A 19,297-nucleotide genomic window follows, 5' to 3' on the forward strand; every position below is an offset into this window, starting at 1 on the left:
AAGACTTAACTGAACTCTCAAACACCGAAGTGCCTGAAATGTGTCCTGCTGACAGAGATGACCTCACAGGCTGCAAGGCTTGCCTCTCTTGGAGTATGTGGGAGGAACATGCAGAGATGCACTTTTTGGCAGGCTGACCTAGGAGAGCCGATGTTCAATCCAAGCAGCTCCAAATGCTGAAGAGAATACAGGGGTATTTGATGGGGGGAGGGGATGGATAGCCTGCGACAGAATGCCAGCCTTCAGACCCAACCTAGCGCTGAGGTGCTGATCTGCATGCACACCCACCCGTTCCCCCAGAGCTTGCAACATCAAGACTGGCCTGTGGGGATCTGGCTAGGATGTGCACTGACTGAAATGTCTTTAGGCCAAATCCTCTTAAATCAAAAGTATAAACAGTGAATTTCCAAACCCTACAGAAACCTCAAAGGAGAAATGACAGAGTCAGAAAATGGCTAATCCCCAAAGTTTGTACTGGAAGGTCTGAAAAAAGATAGAAAAGAAAAGGAGGGGGGGCCTGGTATATATTTGAAAATCCAAAATGACACATCTTCTCTTGGAAGTGACACTCGGCTGGCAGATGCCCTTACATAAATATATTTTCTTTCGGTAATTTTCAAAATGTGAAATGTCCTTAAAAATAAGAATAAATGACTTGCTTCCTCCTGTGGGATTACTGCACCTGCAGAGTGCAGCCAGCTCTCATGCTCCCAGACACCACCCCAAATCCTCATCATCCTGAGATCAACCTCAACTACTGTGTTGAGTTTTGTCTCACCCAGTGTACGACCCGCCTCCTGATATGCATTTCACTCCCACTGCTCAAGCAAAGACGGTTGTCAAGACAGGGCTAGCAAGAGTGTTTATTGAGAAAGATGAATTCACAGAGATTTTGAGGTTCCTGGCTGAGTGATGGAGACCTCAAAAAACGCCTGGTGAGCGATTTCAGGACCTTCTGTCCAGAGGGAAAGACCAGAACAACTTCCAGGTGAGTCCTGCCGCTTCACAGGGGGAGAAGTGTCACCAGATTCAATGCAAGGGTTTTGTGAGTGAGAAGGGCAGGGGGTCTGACTTGGAGAAGGTATTTCTCTGAAAGCAACGGCTATTGTGGGAGACGGGAGAAAGCACAGCCAGAAATCAGAATGGCATTTGGGGGTCTGGGTTAGATATTCTGGTGGGTTCTCTTTCCGATGGGACAGAGAAGGAAACCCACTTCCCTTCTGTCTACTTGGTGAATCTGCGGGTCTCCGAGTTGCTGTCTGCTACATCTCATAGCACCTATCTTGGACTGGACAAAATTAGCTCAGGTACCCTGCAGGCTGAGAGGGAACAGCTAGTCACAGGAGCCTGGTTTAGGGGAGTTCAATTGCTCTGAGGTTCCGGGGAAACTGATGGAGGAGGCCTTGGGAGTCCAGGCAGCGCGCGAGGAAATGCGATGCCGGCCCGAGCAGCTTGCTGCCGCCAGAACAGGCGCGTCTGGGGAGCTCAGTCCCCTCCGGGACCTCTCGCCTCCTCTCGGTGCTCCGCTGCCGCCCACCTCCAGCGGCCCGGGGCAGCTACCAGGAGGCCGAGGCAGTGTTCGCGGCCTGGGCCCGGCAACGGAACACGGAACTGTCGTCCCTGGAGAGCGAGGAGGCCGAGCTGATCCTTCGCGCCAGGCGGCCGGTGCGCCCGCAGGCCCCGTCCAGCGCCCGGGCTCGGAATGAGCGGTCCAGCAGGAGGTAGATGAGCGGGTTGGCGCAGCTGTTGACGAAGGCCAGGCAGGTGGCAATGGTGAGGCCCCAGCGCAGCGTCAGCAGCAGGGGGCACGGCAGCGGCAGCGCCCCCAGACGCGCCAGGTGGAAGACGGCCCGCAGGGCGCTGAAGGGCAGCCAGGAGCCCACAAACGTGCTCTCGATGGCGAAGATGATGCGCAGCGAGTTCCTCCGGGCCCGACCCACGTGCGGCGGCCGGCGCAGGCGGCGCGAGATGCGGCAGTAGCAGAAGAGGGTGACGACCAGGGGCAGCACGAAGGTCAGCAGCAGCAGCAGCAGGCTGAGGCCCTGGAAGGCGTGGGAGGGCTCCTCGCCGCACTGGCTGTCCTGGCCCCCAGGCAGGGGCTGCAACCCCCGGTAGACCAGGGAGGGCAGGCCGGCCAGCAGCGCCACGGCCCAGACGCCGCAGCACGAGGCCAGCGCGCAGCGCGGGGTGCGCAGGGGCCTCGCCTCGAGCAGCTTCACCACGGCCAGGTAGCGGTCCACGCTCATGCCCGCCAGCAGCAGCGCGCCCGCGCAGCGCGTGCCCGCCAGCGCGAAGCTGCTGAGCTTGCAGAGGCCATCGCCGAACGGCCAGCGGCCGCCTAGCGCCGCCGCCGCGGCCCACAGCGGCAGCGTGAGCACGAAGCCCAGGTCAGCTGCCGCCAGGTGCAGCACGAAGGTATCCACCAGCCGCCGCGGGCCCCGCCGCCCGGCCAACAGCCACACCACAAAGGCGTTGCCCAGCAGGCCCACGGCGAAGGCCGCCAGGTAGAGCGCGGGGATGTAGACGTAGCCGTAGGGCAGGTCCCCGGCCGGACACAGCTCCAGCTCCTCCAGGCCGTCCAACCCCGAGTAGTCCCAGGGCGCTGACCCCGGGCTGGGGCTCCAGGGCTCTGTGGGGGCCATGGCCTGGCTATGAGGCCTGCGCGGAGTGCAGCCCTGGGCGCAGGCGGCAGCAGCTCTGAGCAGGAGGGGGTTTGCTCTTCACGCCCGGCCCTGCACCTCCCTTCCTGCCACCCAAGCCGGAGGCAAATGGGTGGGCAGGAAAAAGGGGAGGGAGGAGGGGATGGGGTGGGAGGGGCAGGCTCCTGTGAGAGAGATGGTGGCCTCCGATTTGGGGCTGACCCGAGGGGTAAGGGCAGGGACAGGCAAAAGGGGCTTCACATCTAAATCTTGGGAGGAAAAGTCTTCAGGGCTGGGAGACCTGCCCGGCCTCCCAGTAGGAGCGTGGCCCATTCCTCTATTAGTTGCTCAGTTTCTTTGTTCGTGAAATCGGGATACTTGCCCCACTGTCTCAGGGTCGCGTTGCAAGAGGTGGTGGGTGCCCGAGAGCCCTAATCTCTTCTCAGCCTCCACTTCACCCCTTCCCACCTGCACCCACCGGCTGCTGTTTTCTCTGTTTTAGAGGTGAGAAGACAGAGCCCCGGGATTTTATGAGTATGGGGCCTAAGGCACACCCCACCCCAAATCCACCTGTTCCCTAGGAAAGACTCCACTGCCGGGACACAGCAGATCTGGGTGGGTGGGGGAGCCCGCCCTGGGCAGTCAAGCAGTTGTTAGCGTCCTGAGATGTGGGGCTCATGTCTTCACCCTATGAGTGGCTTCTCTGACCCAGTCAGGTCCTCATGAAGCCACGCGAAAGGGTTTTAAGGCAGCGAGGAAGGGGTGTAGTCAGATCATCCTGCTGGAAAGGGGTGAAACCTGGGATTCACATCTGCCTCTTCCCTGTCTTCTCCTATCCTAAAAAACCTGTCAAGCCAGACACAGATGTAAGCTCAGTTCAAAAGATGACACCTAATGAAACACCAGATTAGTTGTCCTAAATTATGAGTCAGGAGCTTGGAGGCAGCAAGATCCCTTCTGAACTGAGAAACTGAGAGTAAGGGGAGGATTCATAAAGACGAGAGGGAATGAAGTCTGATCCTGAGGAGGCAGTGGGACCTAAGGAGGAGAGGATGGGTGAGGGAAAGCTTGCTCTTTCTCCTGAAGGAGGCATGCAGCCACTTACATCTGAATTCTTCTTAGCAGATATCCCTTCCACAAGATATTGTGGTGGAACTGATGTCACAGTGCCCTCTGAGTCTGTCCCCAGTGTTCCCAGGTATGAGTGGCTGATGTGCCGGGCAACCCGGTGTGGAAAATTTGAGGTGGATTATCAATTTTGTTCGATTAAGACTTGTTAACAATGAACTCCTCCATGAAGCAGGCACTGTTTCAGGCCCTGCAAGAGATGCCGTTCTTGGCCTTTGCAGTTTGTTGCATAGGCAGGAGAGATGGTTACATAAGCAGAATCTTATGTAATCTTATGCAGGGGCCAAATTGTAGTAAATGTTAAAAACCAAGCCCTCTTAGGGTTTAGTGGAGGGGGAGTGATTATTTTTGACGGGAGGGCTGAATCAGAAAAGGCCTTCGAGGAGATGACACTTGAGATCAGTCCCAGGAAGGAGCTGAAAGTCAAATAAGAGCAGCAGAAAAGAGAAGAAAGGGTCAGACTTGGAGGAGGGAGTAAAGGGAACAAGTATACCAAAATGAGTAGGAATGTGGGCTTTTCAGGGGACAAGCAGTCTGCCAGAGCCCAAGGTAGGAAGGTGGGGGCAGGAGATGAAGCAGGAAAGGATCATGAGGGGATTTGGATTTCAGTCTATAGGTCATGGGGAGCCAGGAGGCATCAATCTGTGTTTTGAAAAGATCGCTGGCAGAACTATGGAGAAGGGAGAGGCTCAAGCCAGGGAGACCCCATAGTAGGTTGTAATTATTTGTGTCTGAAATAGATCATGAGCAGTGGGGACAGAAATTGGAGGGTATATTCAAAAGATAATTGTAACATCATAGGTCTCACAAAGAGGAGTCAAAAATAAGCCTGGGGTTTCTCTGCTTAGGGACTATATGGACGCTGTCCCCTTAACTGCCAAGAACACAGAGAGGCACATGTGTGTATGTGTTCAGTTTGATGTTGACGTGGGGTCATGAAATAATTTATCATCTAACCAGGATGTTTCTGAGAGTGAAAGGGGCACTATCAGAATTAACCTGGGCCGTAAACCAGGACTATTTTGGGCAAACTGGGACATAAGGTCACCCTCGCTCAGGGTCCCTCTGGCACACGGAGATCCCCAGGAAGGATTTGGAAAATGGTCTTAGAGGCTGGGCGCAGTGGCTCACATCTAATCCCAGCACTTTGGGAGGCCAGGGTGGGCAGATCACTTCAAGTCAGGAGCTCGAGACCAGCCTGGCCAACATGGTGAAACCCTGTCTCTACTAAAAATGCAAAAATTAGCCAGGCACGGTGGTACGCGCAAGTCCCAGCTACTCAGGAGGCTGAGGTGGGAGAATCGCTTGAACTCAGGAGCAAAGGTTGCAGTGAGCTGAGATCAAGCCACTGCACTCCAGCCTGGGTGAAAGAGCGAGACTCCATCTCAAAAAGAAAATGGTCCTAGAGCTCACAGAGGGTTGGGTATGCAGTGTTTAGGCTGCTCCTGTCAAGAATTTCTCGCACACCAATTACAAGATGGGCAGGGAAGAGAAGAGCCTAGGGAATGAATGGTCTGGACCTTCCCTTCACTGGCATTTCAGCCTCCGGGCTTGGTTTTCCCCTGAAGACCCACCCCAGAGCCGCTTTTCTAATGTCTGAGCATGTGGTTGCTGGTGAGCGGTGCCCACATCCGGGGTGGAGTAGGGGGCTGCAGCCTCCTCCCCTAGAAGGCTAGCAGGGGCAGTGCTTGCCTGCCAGAGCCCAGAGACCATCAGAGACAGACCCAGTGTTGCTGGACTTCACCCCTTCAGGCACACCTCAGTCTGCGGGCTCAGAGAGTGTGAGTGATCCTGAAAGCTAGAGATGAACAGCAGAGAAGCCGCCAGGTGAAAACAAAGAATGGGGCAAGCAGACCAAGAGGGGAATATAGGAAGGGGGTTGAGGGGAAGTAGAAGTAGGTTATTTTAAAAATCACAGAGCTACTTGCTTCCTGGGCCATCATCTCATACCCAAGTCTGTGGCCCAGAGCATATGCTGAATTTTCTCTGCTGAGGCCTGGGTGCTGTCCGTGGGCCTTACTGAACTTGTCTGGATGAGAAGAAAAGCAAAGGTCAGATCCAGGGACACTGCCTTAGGCCCGGTCTCCTGGGGTGCCCAGCCCGGTTTCAGTGACCAAGGCCAACTTCACAAGACTGCTCTTTCACCCTTCAGGAGGACTCCCCACAGGATTACACACAAGTCAACTAATAGAAACACTCACCCTTACAGGCTGGGAATCCTGGCCATGCTCTCTAACAAGTGTGGACAAAGCAGAAGCAGTCTTCCCTCTTCCTCCATCCCACCCCTGGGAGCCTTCTCTAACCTCCATCCCTAAGAGGACTTCCTCTCTCTGCACTGCCGGAGCCAGGGCAACTGTTATGTGGCTCCGTCTTGCCTTGCCCATGGGATTATGAACTTCTCAGGGCGAGGGGGAGCCTCTCTCTACTCATCAGGGTGATTAGCACAAGCCTGAAAACAGAGGAGATACTTTAAATAAATATCCAATGCTTCGGGATAAATTGTTTTCGAGAGTAGGTTTATTTCTGCCCCTTTACAGGTTATATTTAAGTTCTTATAACTTATTTTTTCTAATTTTAATTTTTCTGTACAAAGAATCTTAACATTTTAAGTAAATTGTATTTGCCTTTTTATTTTTAATCATAAAAGCCATCTAATCACATTACAGAATAAAGAAGTAGTCGTCATCTTGGACCTGCTACCCCTACACAACCAAACTTAGCCAGTGAAGGACATTTTCAAAAGTATTTATTTGTAATCTCATTATTTTTAGATTTTCTATTTTTAAATATTCCATTTCAGATATTCTTCACATTTTTTACACAGGTGTTTCAAAGTCATATCTGTAATTAGAGTGTACACAGTATTCTCAATTAATATCATATAAATCCACATGAGTCTATGTTGCTTAATTTTCTAAACCCTTAAATATGGATATTTAGGATGTTTCTAGTATTTTTAACTGTTATAGAAATTTGTAATGAATAATTGCACTTATGACTTTTTTATACTTTTTATAACATAAATTCTCTTGTATGTTATAAATACATATATGTATTTATATACATATAAATAAGTACAAATATAACATACTTATTTATATAAATATGTATAAATATAACATTTATATAAATGTTATAAAACACATTATAAATACAAATTTTGTAACAAAGGCAATGAAAATTTTTATTGCTTGATACAAATGTTTACAGTGATTAGCAGTTTAGAATGTCACTGGCATTGTATGAGAGTATAAGGTTCAACACAGTCTTCTTAGAGATGTTCATCAGTAACATATATTTTCCATTGTAATAGGCAGTGAGGTAAAATGGTACCTCATTTCAATTTGCACTTGTTTATAAATAAGATGGAAAATCTATTTATTTCCTAAGTGAACCATTCTAATCATGTCCTTCACATATTTATTATAATCTATGTATTTCTTATTAATTTGTACAAACTATATATTTAGGATGAGTCATGATTTATTCCACTTGATTCAAATATTTTTCCAAATTCTTTTCTTAGCTATTATTTATGTTACTTTGACATTGTCATATAGTCAAATTTGTTGCTATTCGCAATTTGAGTTTAGAATGTTACTTTCTCTTTGACAATGTAAGAAGATTCAGTCTGTCATTAAAAAATAATTTTCATTCGTATTTTAAAATTTACCTGGTGTGTAATCGATGTTTTCATATTTCTATCCAGCTTTCCTAACATCATTTATTAAATTTAAAATATATATTTTTAAAACCTTGCTCTGTGTTGTGACATAGAATTTATTATATGCATTTCTTTTTTTTATTATATGCATTTCTTCTTCTTCTTCTTCTTTTTTTTTTAATAGACAGGGGCTTGCTCTTTGCCCAGGCTGCAGTGTAGCCCAGTGCGATCATAGCTCACCGCAGCCTCAAATTCTTCAGCTCAGGCAATCCTCCTGCATCAGCCTCCTGAGAAGCTGGGACCACAGGTGCACAGCACCATGCCTGGCTAATGTTACTTTTTACCTTTTGTAGAGACACAGTTTCATTATATTGCCCAGGCTGATCTCAAATTCCTGGCTTCAAGCGATCCTCTCACCTTGGCCTCCCAAAATGCTGGGATTACAAGTGTGAGCCACTGTGCCCGGCCAATATCAATTTCTTATATGTCATTTTGTCTGTTTCTGATCAGTGAACACGCAGATCAGATTATTAGTGGTCAGAGTCCAGGTTAAATGTCAGCTTTATAACTTGATAGCTGTGTGATCTTGGGCTCCAGTTTCCACATCTTAAAATAGGCATGATAGTGTCTACCCGATAGGGGTGTTGTGAAGATCAAATGAGGCACCCTTTGTGGAAGGTGCTGCTCATGCTGGGTCGGAGCTCATGAGCTCACTCCGTTCCCTGGCTGGCAGCATCGTGAAGAATGGCTCTAGTTTCTGGTGGTCCTGCTGCTAGACTCAGCGGCTTGCGCTGCTTCTCCTACCCTCCAGGTCACAGTGCTTTCTTTCCACATAGTGGGTGGTAAGTAAATGTTTTGGGGATTGGATTGGGAATCTATAAAGAGAGACTCCCAAGATTTGACTCTTCAAGATTTGACCACCACAGTGTCTGGTGCCTGGTATTATCCTAATGGTGATTTCTACAAGGTGACAGTCTGGATGCTGCAGAGAAACTGCTGACAGGACCCAAGCACAGACAGGTGGCCTTATGCCAAGTCAGTTGCGGATGACGGAGAGGTTAACAGTAACTTGAGTCCTGAGTGTGAGGAAAATCTTGCAAAGCCACATCTCTTTGTTTTTACAACCTCTCTCGATAAACACTGAACTGGGAATGGGGAGTCCTCTATTTTATTCACTATTACTGACTGGCTACCAAGATGAGGTTTCCCATAGACCGCATAGCCCTGAGGCCGTGTGTGTGTGTTGGGGGGGGGGGCGGGGGGCGGGGAGGGTGGTAGGGACAGGGTATTTAGAGGACAGAAGACAGTAATAGCTCTTGCCCCTACCCTGCACCCTCAACATCTAAGGGAGGGCTGGCACACAGCAGATGAGGAGCCCCACCCTGGATGCCAGAGGCCCTGCAGAATGTTTGTTTCAGATGTTCATTTACTTCAGAAACTTTCAGGTACTAAATACGGGGTAGCTGGGAAAGGGCATCATCTGAGTTAGACATGAGACTCGGCTTCAGCCCACACTGCTAAGGAGATGACTCAATGTGAAAGCCTTGTGGCCTGCAGCTGTGTGATTGTCCCAGGGCCCCCCATCTACCCCGGACATCATTGATGCCTCTTAGGGGACATGGGGGAGGGGGTCAGGGAAGGGAGGGGAGGCTGGAGGAGAAGAGTGTAGCTTTCAAGGAAAGTGAGACTCCTTTCTTCCACTGCAGGTTCTTGTAGCTCGAACGTTTTTTAAAGGTAAAAAAAAACCCATCAGAAACTTAAAAGACAAGCAATAGGGACATCCCCAATATAAAAATGGCCCCAGAATTTGTTTGGAAAGAAAGTAACGTTTTCTCTTTGTAGCAATTATTCTGCCCACAGGAGCTTCTAACCTATGATTTGCCATTACTTTTCAGTGATTTCACAGAGAGTTAGTGTAAATTTCCAAGTATTTGCAGGAGGAATTTGGCAGCATTCCCTTGGCATTGGTAGAGGGTCCCTCTACAGTGCTGTGATCCTGCTACTGATCAGTGAAACCAATTCTTTTTTTTTTTTTGAGATGGAGTCCTGCTCTGTCACCCAGGCTAGGGTGCAGTGGTGCAATCTCGGCTCATTGCAGCCTCTGCCTCCTGGGTTCGAGTGATTCTCCTGCATCAGCCTCCTGAATAGCTGGGATTAGAGGCGTGCAACACCATGCCCAGCTAGTTTTTGTATTTTTAGTAGAGACAAGGCTTCACCATGCTGGCCAGACTGGTCTTGAACTCCTGACCTCAAGTGATCTGTCCACCTCAGCCTCCCAAAGTGCTGGGATTATAGGCGTGAGCCACCGCGCCCGGGCCAAAACCAATTCTTAATATCACATTTGATTCCAGTTGACTTTGTAAACAGCCCCTTCTTACTGTGGGGCAAGCACTGTTATTGGGTAATGTAACAGATACAAAGAATGTGACATGGTGCATCCTTACAGGAAGCTTACACATTATTGGAGATTAGCTATAATGTACAAATAACTTTGATATAAGGCAGGTTGTGATATCCTGACTTCTATCAAGATTGGAGCAGGTCAGCTTTTCTGAAGAAAAGGTCTGTGTATAGGAGCCGCCTGAAAAACAGGATCAAGACCTTTAGTGGTTCCAAGCACTGAACAGATTACCATCACCTCAACACCCCACCCCCATCCTCCCCGCAATTCAAAATAAAAACAATGTTGAACTTTTAAGATAAGTCTAAGAAAGTTAGATTTTGCAAGACACTTCGGAGGGTGAAATCGAATTAGGGTAAGACCACTTGAAGGTTCTTGCAGTTAGGCATAAGCTTTTGGTGCCTGGACTTGAAGCTGGTGGCAGCAGGGATGAGGAGCAGTTTCAAAGTAAAAATATTTGATAGGATTTGGTGGCTGTCTGTATATGAGGCTGTCTTCTGTGTTAGACAAGGGATAAGACCTTTCAGTCTTGGTGGCTGGCTTTCAGGAAGGAGAGTTGCTTTTATAAGGAAGTTGTAAAATCAGGTTGACTTTTGGTTTTTAAACAGATTGAGTTGAGGATGACTTTGGAACTCCCAGGTGAAAATGTTGAGATGGCAGTTAGATGCATGAGTGGGCCCAGAGGAAGCTTTCAGGGCTGGAGATGTAGATTTTGAATGGAGGTGTCAGTCAAAGCTGATATTGAAGCCCTTCTTGGAAAGAGTGGAGACAGCAGAACATGAATAACTGAGCCTTGAGACTGGCCCATAATTTGTGAGAGGAGCTGGAGAGAGGTAAAAGGGAACAGTACATCATTGTGTCACGGTGACCAATAGTTCAGATTTTCAAGCTGCACCTGGGTCCTTTGAAATGGCATGAACCAGGGGGAGTCAGAGCAGAAAAGCCAACTTTGGGTTTGTATTTTGGGGGCAAAAATATCTATAATAAGAAATGAAGGGTGACCTAGAAGAAATCAGAACACGTTTTGAATTTGATTTTGAATTTTGGGCCAGGACTGCATAGTCCTCCCTTCATGTATTCATTTGACGAATATTTATTGAATACCGATTGTGTTGAGACTATAAGGATAAAGAATCCAAGCACAAACTCATTTCGTAATGTATACAAAAATATCTGTATTTAGCCTCTGGCTAAGAAAGAGGATGCAGTTTAGTTAGTTTTGTTCTCATCATAAATGAGGACCTCAAGGCCCTATCAACAGAACTGATGTCTCTGCAATTCAAAATTCACTATTTATTTATTTTTTTAGAGATGGAGTCTCGCTCTGTTGCCCAGGCTGGAGTGCAGCAGAGCGATCTCAGCTCGCTGCAAGCTCCGCCTCCTGGGTTGACGCCATTCTTCTGCCTCAGCCTCCTGAGTAGCTAGGACTACAGGAGCCCGCCACCACACCCGGCTAAAGTTTTGTATTTTTAGTAGAGACGGGGTTTCACCGTGTTTACCAGGTGGTCTCGATCTCCTGACCTCGTGATCTGCCCGCCTCAGCCTCCCAAAGTGCTGGGATTACAGGCGTGAGCCACCGCGCCCGGCAAAATTCAGTATTTAAAGAATTAATGTGGTATCCTGTTGGCTGACAACGTAAGATAGTCTTTTTTTTTTTCCATACAGCAAGTCTTTTCATTTTTATTACTCAAAAAAGCTTCATTTTTTATTTAGCTTTCTGACTCTGCTTGTGCCTTCAACACTTTCACAACGATTTTCTGCTCCTTGATAAGGAAAGCACGCTTGATCCTGTCACAAACACATTTAGCACACATGGATCCACCATAGGCCCTGCTGACATGTTTCTTTGTTTTGGACAACCTCATAAGAACTTTAGGTCTTACAGCACAAACCCTTCAAAGTCTGCCTGGGCACACGCCACACGCAGATTTTGATGCTTTCCCAACCTTCTTGGTATATAGGTAAACAATTCTATTACCAGGGGTTCGGGACCGCGTAGTTTTGTTAGAGGCTGTATTGTAGGAAAGCCTATGACAGTATGTCAAATGCTGGACCATTCTGAGTGCCTGTAGACAAGTTCCCCAGGAAGAGCAGTCTTAAGTTCTTTATAGAGTTAGTTTTAGTAGAGTTAGTACTCTATAAAGTACATGAATTCTCTTGATGGACAAGAGGCTCTTACTGTTGACAAGACAAGGGCACATCTGTCCTTTACTTTCGTTTCCATACCTCTAATACAGCACACGGTACATCCGTTGTTTGTAAAGGTCTAATGGCATCCACTTCAAGAGTTCCTTGATGGAAGAGAACTTACCTTTGTGACCTACCTAGCCCCTTTCATCTAATAACTGTTTCCTAGATAATTCTGATCAACCTATTATCAGAATTTGTTTTCACCACTTTTGCAATTTCTCCATTCTCTCATCTTTATGAATCTAGATATTAAACAGCAGGTGAGCGTAACAGTCTGATTTTAGCTGTTGTGTTGATGATGGTTAACAGTCTTGGGCAAGAAAACAAAATCCACTTTAACCACAAGTTCTGAGTTTTCTACCAATGGTGAATACACTATTAACTAGTAACAGCTGTGAGCCTTATTCTTATTCCACAACATGTACAACGCAGTGGGAAACTGTACCATATGGCACAGTAAGGGGATTTGAAACCAGAAGGCTTAGGTGCCACTTGTAATGCTGTCACTTACTAGCTTTGAGTCCCTGGGACAGCTACTAACCTTTTAAAGCCTCATCTTCCTCATCTGTAGAATGGAGATGTAAATGCTCACCTCCTCCCAGGCAGCAGTAAGTTAAAAGAGAAAGCAAAGCAAAGAATCTTTTAAATTATAAAGCAATTTTTTTTTTTGAGACTGAGTCTCACTCTGTCACCCAGGTTGAAGTGCAGCAGCGCGATCTCGGGTTGAGAGCCACATTTCCTTTTCTACATAAACACACAAACCCTGAAGTATGAATAATAGGGTCGGCCAGGAATCACAGCAGCTGAATGTATAACTGTGAAGTAGAGGTGCTGTAGACGATACTTGCCACCTGTGTTGGATGCCTCTAACGCCTACTGAAGGCTGAATCACAGGTTCAATCACCTAAAACAACAGGTTGGGGTTAAGAAGAATCAAATGCATTAGTAGCCTAAGGTACCATGGTGGCTTTGCTTAATGTGTCAAAAAAAAAAAAAAAAAAAAAAACCTTAGTGGGTCTTAAAACATTTCTTAATTTGCTTTTCACCTCTTCGATGGAAAGTAATAATTGCCCCCTATTTTCCTGACATAAATAAGCCACTGTAGATGGAATAAAGTTATCTGATTTTAGCTGTTGTTGTGACACATATCACCACAGTGATTTAAACACATGTACAAAACTAATCTTTGTTGTCTAAGCATGTGGCCTTGAGTTGCTAGAAGACCTACATGCCCACAGGGGCAAAAAGGAAGTGACTGAAACTAGATTCTAGATCTCCTTATTTGAAGAGCAACTCTGACATACCAATCTGTGTACTTCCCCCACCCCCATCAAATTAGGCAAAATCATTAATATCTCATTTGTTTCTTTTGAGAAGATACCTATTTCTTAAGCATCTATATACTTCTAAGGGACGACAGAATTTCACACTCATTTTATAGATGTGTTTCTCCAATAGCCAATTCCTAGGTCATAACATTACAGCTACATTTCCTTTGCTGAATTTTATTATCATCTTTCTGTGTAGACAGATCATGAAATAAAGGTGTTTGTTCCTATTCACTACAGAATATTTTCCTCTGCCCTAGTTAAGAAGTATCAATTTCAGTCATAAGGCAACACATTCTTATTGTGTGGGGGCTCTAGGGTTTGTGTACACTTTTTTTTTTTTTTTTTTTTGAGACACAGCCTCACTCTGTCACCCAGGCTGGAGTGCAGAGGCGCGATCTTGGCTCACAGCAACCTCCGCCTCCTGGGTTCAAGCAATTTTTCTGCCTCATGTTCCTGAGTACCTGGGATTACAGGCGTCTGCCACCATGCCTGGCTAATTTTTATTTTTTAGTAGAGACAGGGTTTCGCCGTGTTGGCCAGGCTGGTCTCAAAACTCCTGACCTCAAGTGATCTGCCTGCCTTGGCCTCCCGAAGTGCTGGGATTATAGGCATGAGCCACCACCATACCTGGCATGGTGTACATTTTTCTAATGTTGCCTGGGTCTTAGGGTTAATTTTTTTTTTTTTTGAGACAGAGTCTCGCTCTGTCGCCCAGGCTGGAGTGCAGTGGCGCAATCTCGGCTCACTGCAAGCTCTGCCTCCCGGGTTCATGCCATTCTCCTGTCTCAGCCTCCCAAGTAGCTGCGACTACAGGTGCCTGCTACCAGGCCTGGCTAATTTTTTTTGTATTTTTAGTAGAGATGGGGTTTCACCATGTTAGCCAGGATGGTCTCGATCCCCTGACCTCGTGATCCGCCCACCTCGGCCTCCCAAAGTGCTGGGATTACAGGCGTGAGCCACCGCGCCCGGCCGGGTTAAATATTTTTATTTCTGAAAATTAAAGTACTGGAAATATTGTGGAAGTATAGCTGTGTTCTGAAGTTACAGAACCTATCAAAAAGGTCCCAAGCTAGAAAACCACATTTATGTCTACTAACCAGATATTTCTTCAGGTATATAATTAGGCATGAAGATTATTTTATAGTTTTGTTATCAGATCTCTTTTTTCTTAAAAAACACCTTTTTCTTTGCTCTGTTCTGAGTAAGTAGAATCAGCAAAATCAAAGTGAAACTTACAAAATAATGGTCAAGAACTAGCTTCTCATGGCTACTCCAGATCAGTGAGTTCACTGGCCATTCAGTTTCAAAGACATAGAGCACTAGTTCTGGTACAATATAACTATCAATTCACCAAAAGATAGTGAATTAGTATGAGCAAGATTAACGTAAGATAAGCACATTTATAAATCATACTATGTAGACCGTCTGTGCTAAGCATAGAAAGTTACAGACTTTTTAACATTGCCCTAAGTTAGTATTTTTAAAAGGCTAATTATTTCAAGTTGCCTGTTATGAATATTCAAGTTATTAAATTTAAACATAGGTTAGGGGATAGAAAAACTGTATGAGTTATCTCAAGTTCAAATAATTTTACCAAAAACTACATTTTATTCAAGAAACAGAAAAGGAGTCATTTGGTGCCATGCTTTTATTCAAATGAAAGGGGAAAAACTACACTGTACCAGGAAATAGCAAGTATGACAGTATTTTACAGCACAGCATCTTAAAAAACAAAAAACCTGTAAGCAATGCTCTAGAGTGGACAGGTAAGCACACCATACACTGTACATTGCTCAACAGTGTCCATGAAACCATAATTAAATAGCTGAATTTGGCTTTAAACAGCCAAATAAAACTGTAACAGTCATTCTAATACAAAACGGAAAAACCAAGAACTAAATCTTTCCAAAGCTGTGTCAAACAGCAGAATTTGACAGGCTGCACTGGTAACCACGACAAATGTTTGGCAAACTTAATGGAATGGTTATCATAATAATTTGACCTCTGATGATGAAAGCACCAGTGTGTTTCAGTAAGGTTGACGAAAATCCTCAGACTTTATGAAATGGCTTATTTTTCAACTGTATAATTTTAAAAACATAATTAAAAAAAAGCTGCACCACAATAAAAAAATCTGCAGACTTAAAGAAATATATCCATATTCCTTCTGCATTAATAAAGTAAAATCTTATACTGAGAGCAATGAACTCTGTGGCAATATTCACATTCTACCTTTAGACCTTATAGACATTCAATTCAACTGTTGGACACACACAAATTTAAGAATAAAGGGTGGTCCTGTTTAGTTTTAAAGTTTCTCCATTGTCTTGCATCCAATTTTCTTTATTTAATAGCGAAGTAATATCACAAAGATTGCTTTGACGAGGGAAATTTAGTTAATATTGAAATGAACAAATTTAGTAACATAAAATGCTTATTAAATTATCCTTTTGACTACTATTCACATTTTGATTAGATTCATTTATAATTTTTTAAACTAGTTTTAATCTAAACGTGTATTTGACAATCATTTCCTTCTAGCTGTGATAGAAATTACTGTCTAAAAGGTAAAATGTGCAATTCCCCATTTTTAATATCCATATGTTATATACACAATATGTATACACTTAAAATATAAGAGTTACATATCCTGGTCTCTTACATGCAAACAGTAGATCACAAATAGTTTTGAGCTACACATGTATCTTGCACAGGTATTGGAAAAAAATCTGTGAAATTTTTTTACAGTTTTAACAAATATACATAAATATAAGAACATAAATTACAGTAAAATATTGACAGCATTTGAGAAAATGTTGATAACCCAGATGCACTGATGCCTAAAGGCCTTATAATAATAGAAAAGTACAGCTCAGGGACATCTCATTCCTATTCTTTTTTTTAAAATAAGTAAATACATCATATGAGACATTAGTTCTTTCTCTAAACAACTCAATTAGAGAAATGTATATATTTTTATCTCTACTTCCCATGAAAGAAAACAAACTACGCATCTCATTTATGATACAATACTGTCTTCCCCCCCTAGTTTACACATTTGTCACAACACTGAAACATAACAGGGTCACATAATCATTCAAGTCTTTTCCTGAGAATGAAGTTTTTCCCCAACTAACCCTCTGGTATACACTGTTAAAGAACAAAGATCATGTAGAGGAGATTTCAAGTGTATACTTAATCTAAGCCATTCCACTCGAAAAGGATTAAAATGAAGAAAAACCCAATATAAGTAAAATAATGTGAAGCTATTTTAAAATTAAAATGTAGCCCTTTGTACATGTTTAAAAATTCTAAATATAATTTTTATATGAGTTATAAATATAATGTAAAGACTTCTTGAGAACTTGTTTCAGGAAGTCTTACATCTTCAGATTGAAAGACTACTCTCAAAGTGTCATTCACTTCTGCCAACTTATAAAGTGACTTACTTTAAAAGAGATAGAAAGCCTTTTTTGTTAAAAGAACAATCTAAATTATTCTGAGTTGGCCAGAAGTGGTGTAAAAACAGCACTGATTTAATCAGCAACTTCTTATAACATATTCTTGGTTAAGCTCATGTGGTTTAAAGCGAACCTACTAGCAGCTCTTTACAACACCTCCTCTTATTTAATAGAGAATGTTAATACTTGAGTGAATAATAAATAGAGTTGTAAATACTTAGCAGAATAATTTTTGCAAATGCTGTAACACCATTAAAATATGAGGGTTACTGTAAAACTAAACACTAGTGTTTCTCTTAACATCATAAGAAAGGTGCGAGTTACTTCTAAAGGTATATTTCCTACTTTCATGATCTCCACATGAAACAAAATACAAAGGTATCTTAGAATAAACCCCCAGGAGAGAAAAATAGCAAACCATCTGAAGACAAGAATATACATTAAAAGGTTAAAAAAAAAGCAACAAATAAAACACATAATTTGTAATCTTAACCATATTTCAATGATAAATCCAACTAATATCCATGAAAATTCAGTGCTTTAATGTATCTAATATCAAGCAGGTGAACCTGATAACACATACAGATCTCCATTTGTGAATTAAAACATTTCCTTCATCATTTGGACTTATCACTTAAGTGAGAATGTTCTGCACTCCAAAATACTGTGGTTTACATTCCAGTTGTTCATGACAACAGAGCTTAATGTCCAGTTTTAATTAATAAAAGTCTTGTTGGCAATTAGAAAGATTTTCTATAGGCAGGAAAGATGAAGTGCAAATTTACCATGAATGTTCTGAAGCAAGTATTTCCCAACTTCTATGCCTTAGTGGGTAAAAGTTTTTTGGGTGTTACTGGTCTTTTGGTCTGCCATAAATGGCTATGAATGGTAATTGCATCAACACTGGCAGATAAAGTTTTAGCGGGTATGTGGCTAAACTGTTTCCTGTCAGAATTGTATTTGTAAAGTCCTTCAATCATTTTTTTAGTGATAGATTTAGGGCCTATCCCAGTCAGTTTATTGATTTCTTCAGTTTCTGGGCAATAAGTATATAAAGATCTGAACTGGCATCCTGAATCCCGGAACAAGATTAAGAAGTTGTTGGCATCTGATTTCTCCATTTCCTTTAAAATAAAAAACAAAAACAACATAACAACACCAATAAAAACCCTTTATTTTGCTGAATAAAGTTTATATAATTATGTTACATTTCTTAGTCACATTTTATAACATTATTTCAATGACAAATCTTAAAGCCTATTGCTAGTCTTTAATAAAATCTGCAGGCTTCCAGAACCTAATGTGAAAATAAACTAAATCTGATAATTAAAACATCTAGCTACAGATCTTTTTACATGCTGTTGAAAGTCTAGGCCCATGAGAGTACATTCTCTTGAATGGATAAAAGACTTCTATAGTTTGCCAAATTTAATTTTCATGCAAACATGCTTACCTCCAGTATTTTTTTCTTCTGACCTTCATTTACTTTTCCAGCCAAACAGCAATGAGCTAAAGCATTTTGTATTATGTGCTTATTGGATTTTGCACTGGGTTCTTTGTAGAGCTTTGGTCCTATGGTAGGGATTTAACAACAATAATAAAAATAACATTCCTAAGTCAGAAATACTACTATTTTAAAATGATGTAATTGTTCCTACACTGCTGAAATATTGTAATAGAAGACCAAATTCTGTGCTTAAAGGCCTCTTACTGGCTGCAATCCAACCAAAACATTGTTTTATCCACCCAGAGATACGGAGGATGTTCCTATGGCCTTTTGGAGTACCCTGTGAGAGCAGTACTAAAAATAAAATATTGCTATAACTGTCATACTGCCTATTTAACCTTCTTTCTTAAATCTATATGGTTACTGGTTAGCTTAGAGTAGAATGGGTCCATGAGTAATTTAAGTCTTTTCAAAAGGCAAAAAAAAGCTTTCTTTTTCAGATTGTTCAACTGAACTAACATAGAGAAGCAGAGTAAGTAACATGGAAATACTGTCAAATCCCAAAGGCTGTCAGACTGGCGGTAGGAGGTAGTATTAAAAGCCACAGAGTGGGTCTCTAGCAAGTTCTAACCTCTTTAGGCCTTTCTAGGGTTTCCACTTCCACTCTATCATGGATAGATGGAGGCATCTCCTTTTCCCTCTGCTCTTCCCCATACATGTTCTCCCATGCCTTCCTATCTTACCTCTCAACGTGCTGCTGACATTTCTTCTGATTTCTCTCCTGCTTCATTTATTTAGAAGTGTCCTTAACCCACATTCTATTCTTCATTGCTTTTATTCCAATCATGCCTACCTAGAAGCTAGAAGAGGACTTGGTGGCGATATGTGAGGCTAGATACCTTCCTAGATTCAATGCATTCTTATTTTTTAGAGCCTCTTAATACTTGCTAAAGGTGCACAATTCTGGATACCTGAAATCCCAGTATTAGGGAGAGGACTTGGTGGATTCTAGCCTTTACTCAGTACTGAGGAACTA

The 19,297-nt window shown here is 43.6% G+C and overlaps 2 protein-coding genes and 1 pseudogene across 7 annotated transcripts in view; all 3 read right to left on the reverse strand.

Moving 5' to 3' along the window:
- Positions 1 to 846: 846 nt before the first annotated feature.
- GPR25 (G protein-coupled receptor 25) lies at positions 847 to 11,396 on the reverse strand. Its single transcript, XM_003823096.5, has one exon. The coding sequence runs from the start codon at positions 2,640 to 2,642 to the stop codon at positions 1,557 to 1,559; it is 1,086 nt and encodes a 361-aa protein (XP_003823144.2). The 5' UTR covers positions 2,643 to 11,396; the 3' UTR covers positions 847 to 1,556.
- A 113-nt stretch (positions 11,397 to 11,509) lies between these two features.
- Positions 11,510 to 11,889, reverse strand: LOC129397401 (large ribosomal subunit protein eL34-like; annotated as a pseudogene).
- Positions 11,890 to 14,983: 3,094 nt separating this feature from the next.
- Positions 14,984 to 19,297, reverse strand: part of CAMSAP2 (calmodulin regulated spectrin associated protein family member 2) — a 121,685-nt gene continuing 117,371 nt past the window's right edge. For all 6 annotated transcript variants that reach the window (XM_003823056.6, XM_003823055.6, XM_008976655.6 and 3 more), the window contains 2 exons: positions 18,268 to 18,386; positions 14,984 to 17,938 (listed from right to left, as the gene is read on the reverse strand). In XM_003823056.6, coding sequence (XP_003823104.2) covers positions 17,633 to 17,938; positions 18,268 to 18,386 — 425 coding nt within the window. In that variant the 3' untranslated portion in view covers positions 14,984 to 17,632. The remainder of the gene's footprint in view (positions 17,939 to 18,267; positions 18,387 to 19,297) is intronic.

This window comes from Pan paniscus, chromosome 1 (genome assembly GCF_029289425.2).
Source record: "Pan paniscus chromosome 1, NHGRI_mPanPan1-v2.0_pri, whole genome shotgun sequence".
In the NCBI taxonomy this organism is placed as follows: Eukaryota; Metazoa; Chordata; class Mammalia; order Primates; family Hominidae; genus Pan; species Pan paniscus.

Coding starts and splice junctions, on each gene's coding strand:
- GPR25 (XM_003823096.5), bottom strand. CDS start 2,642: ATGGCCCCCACAGAGCCCTGGAGCCCCAGCCCGGGGTCAGCGCCCTGG.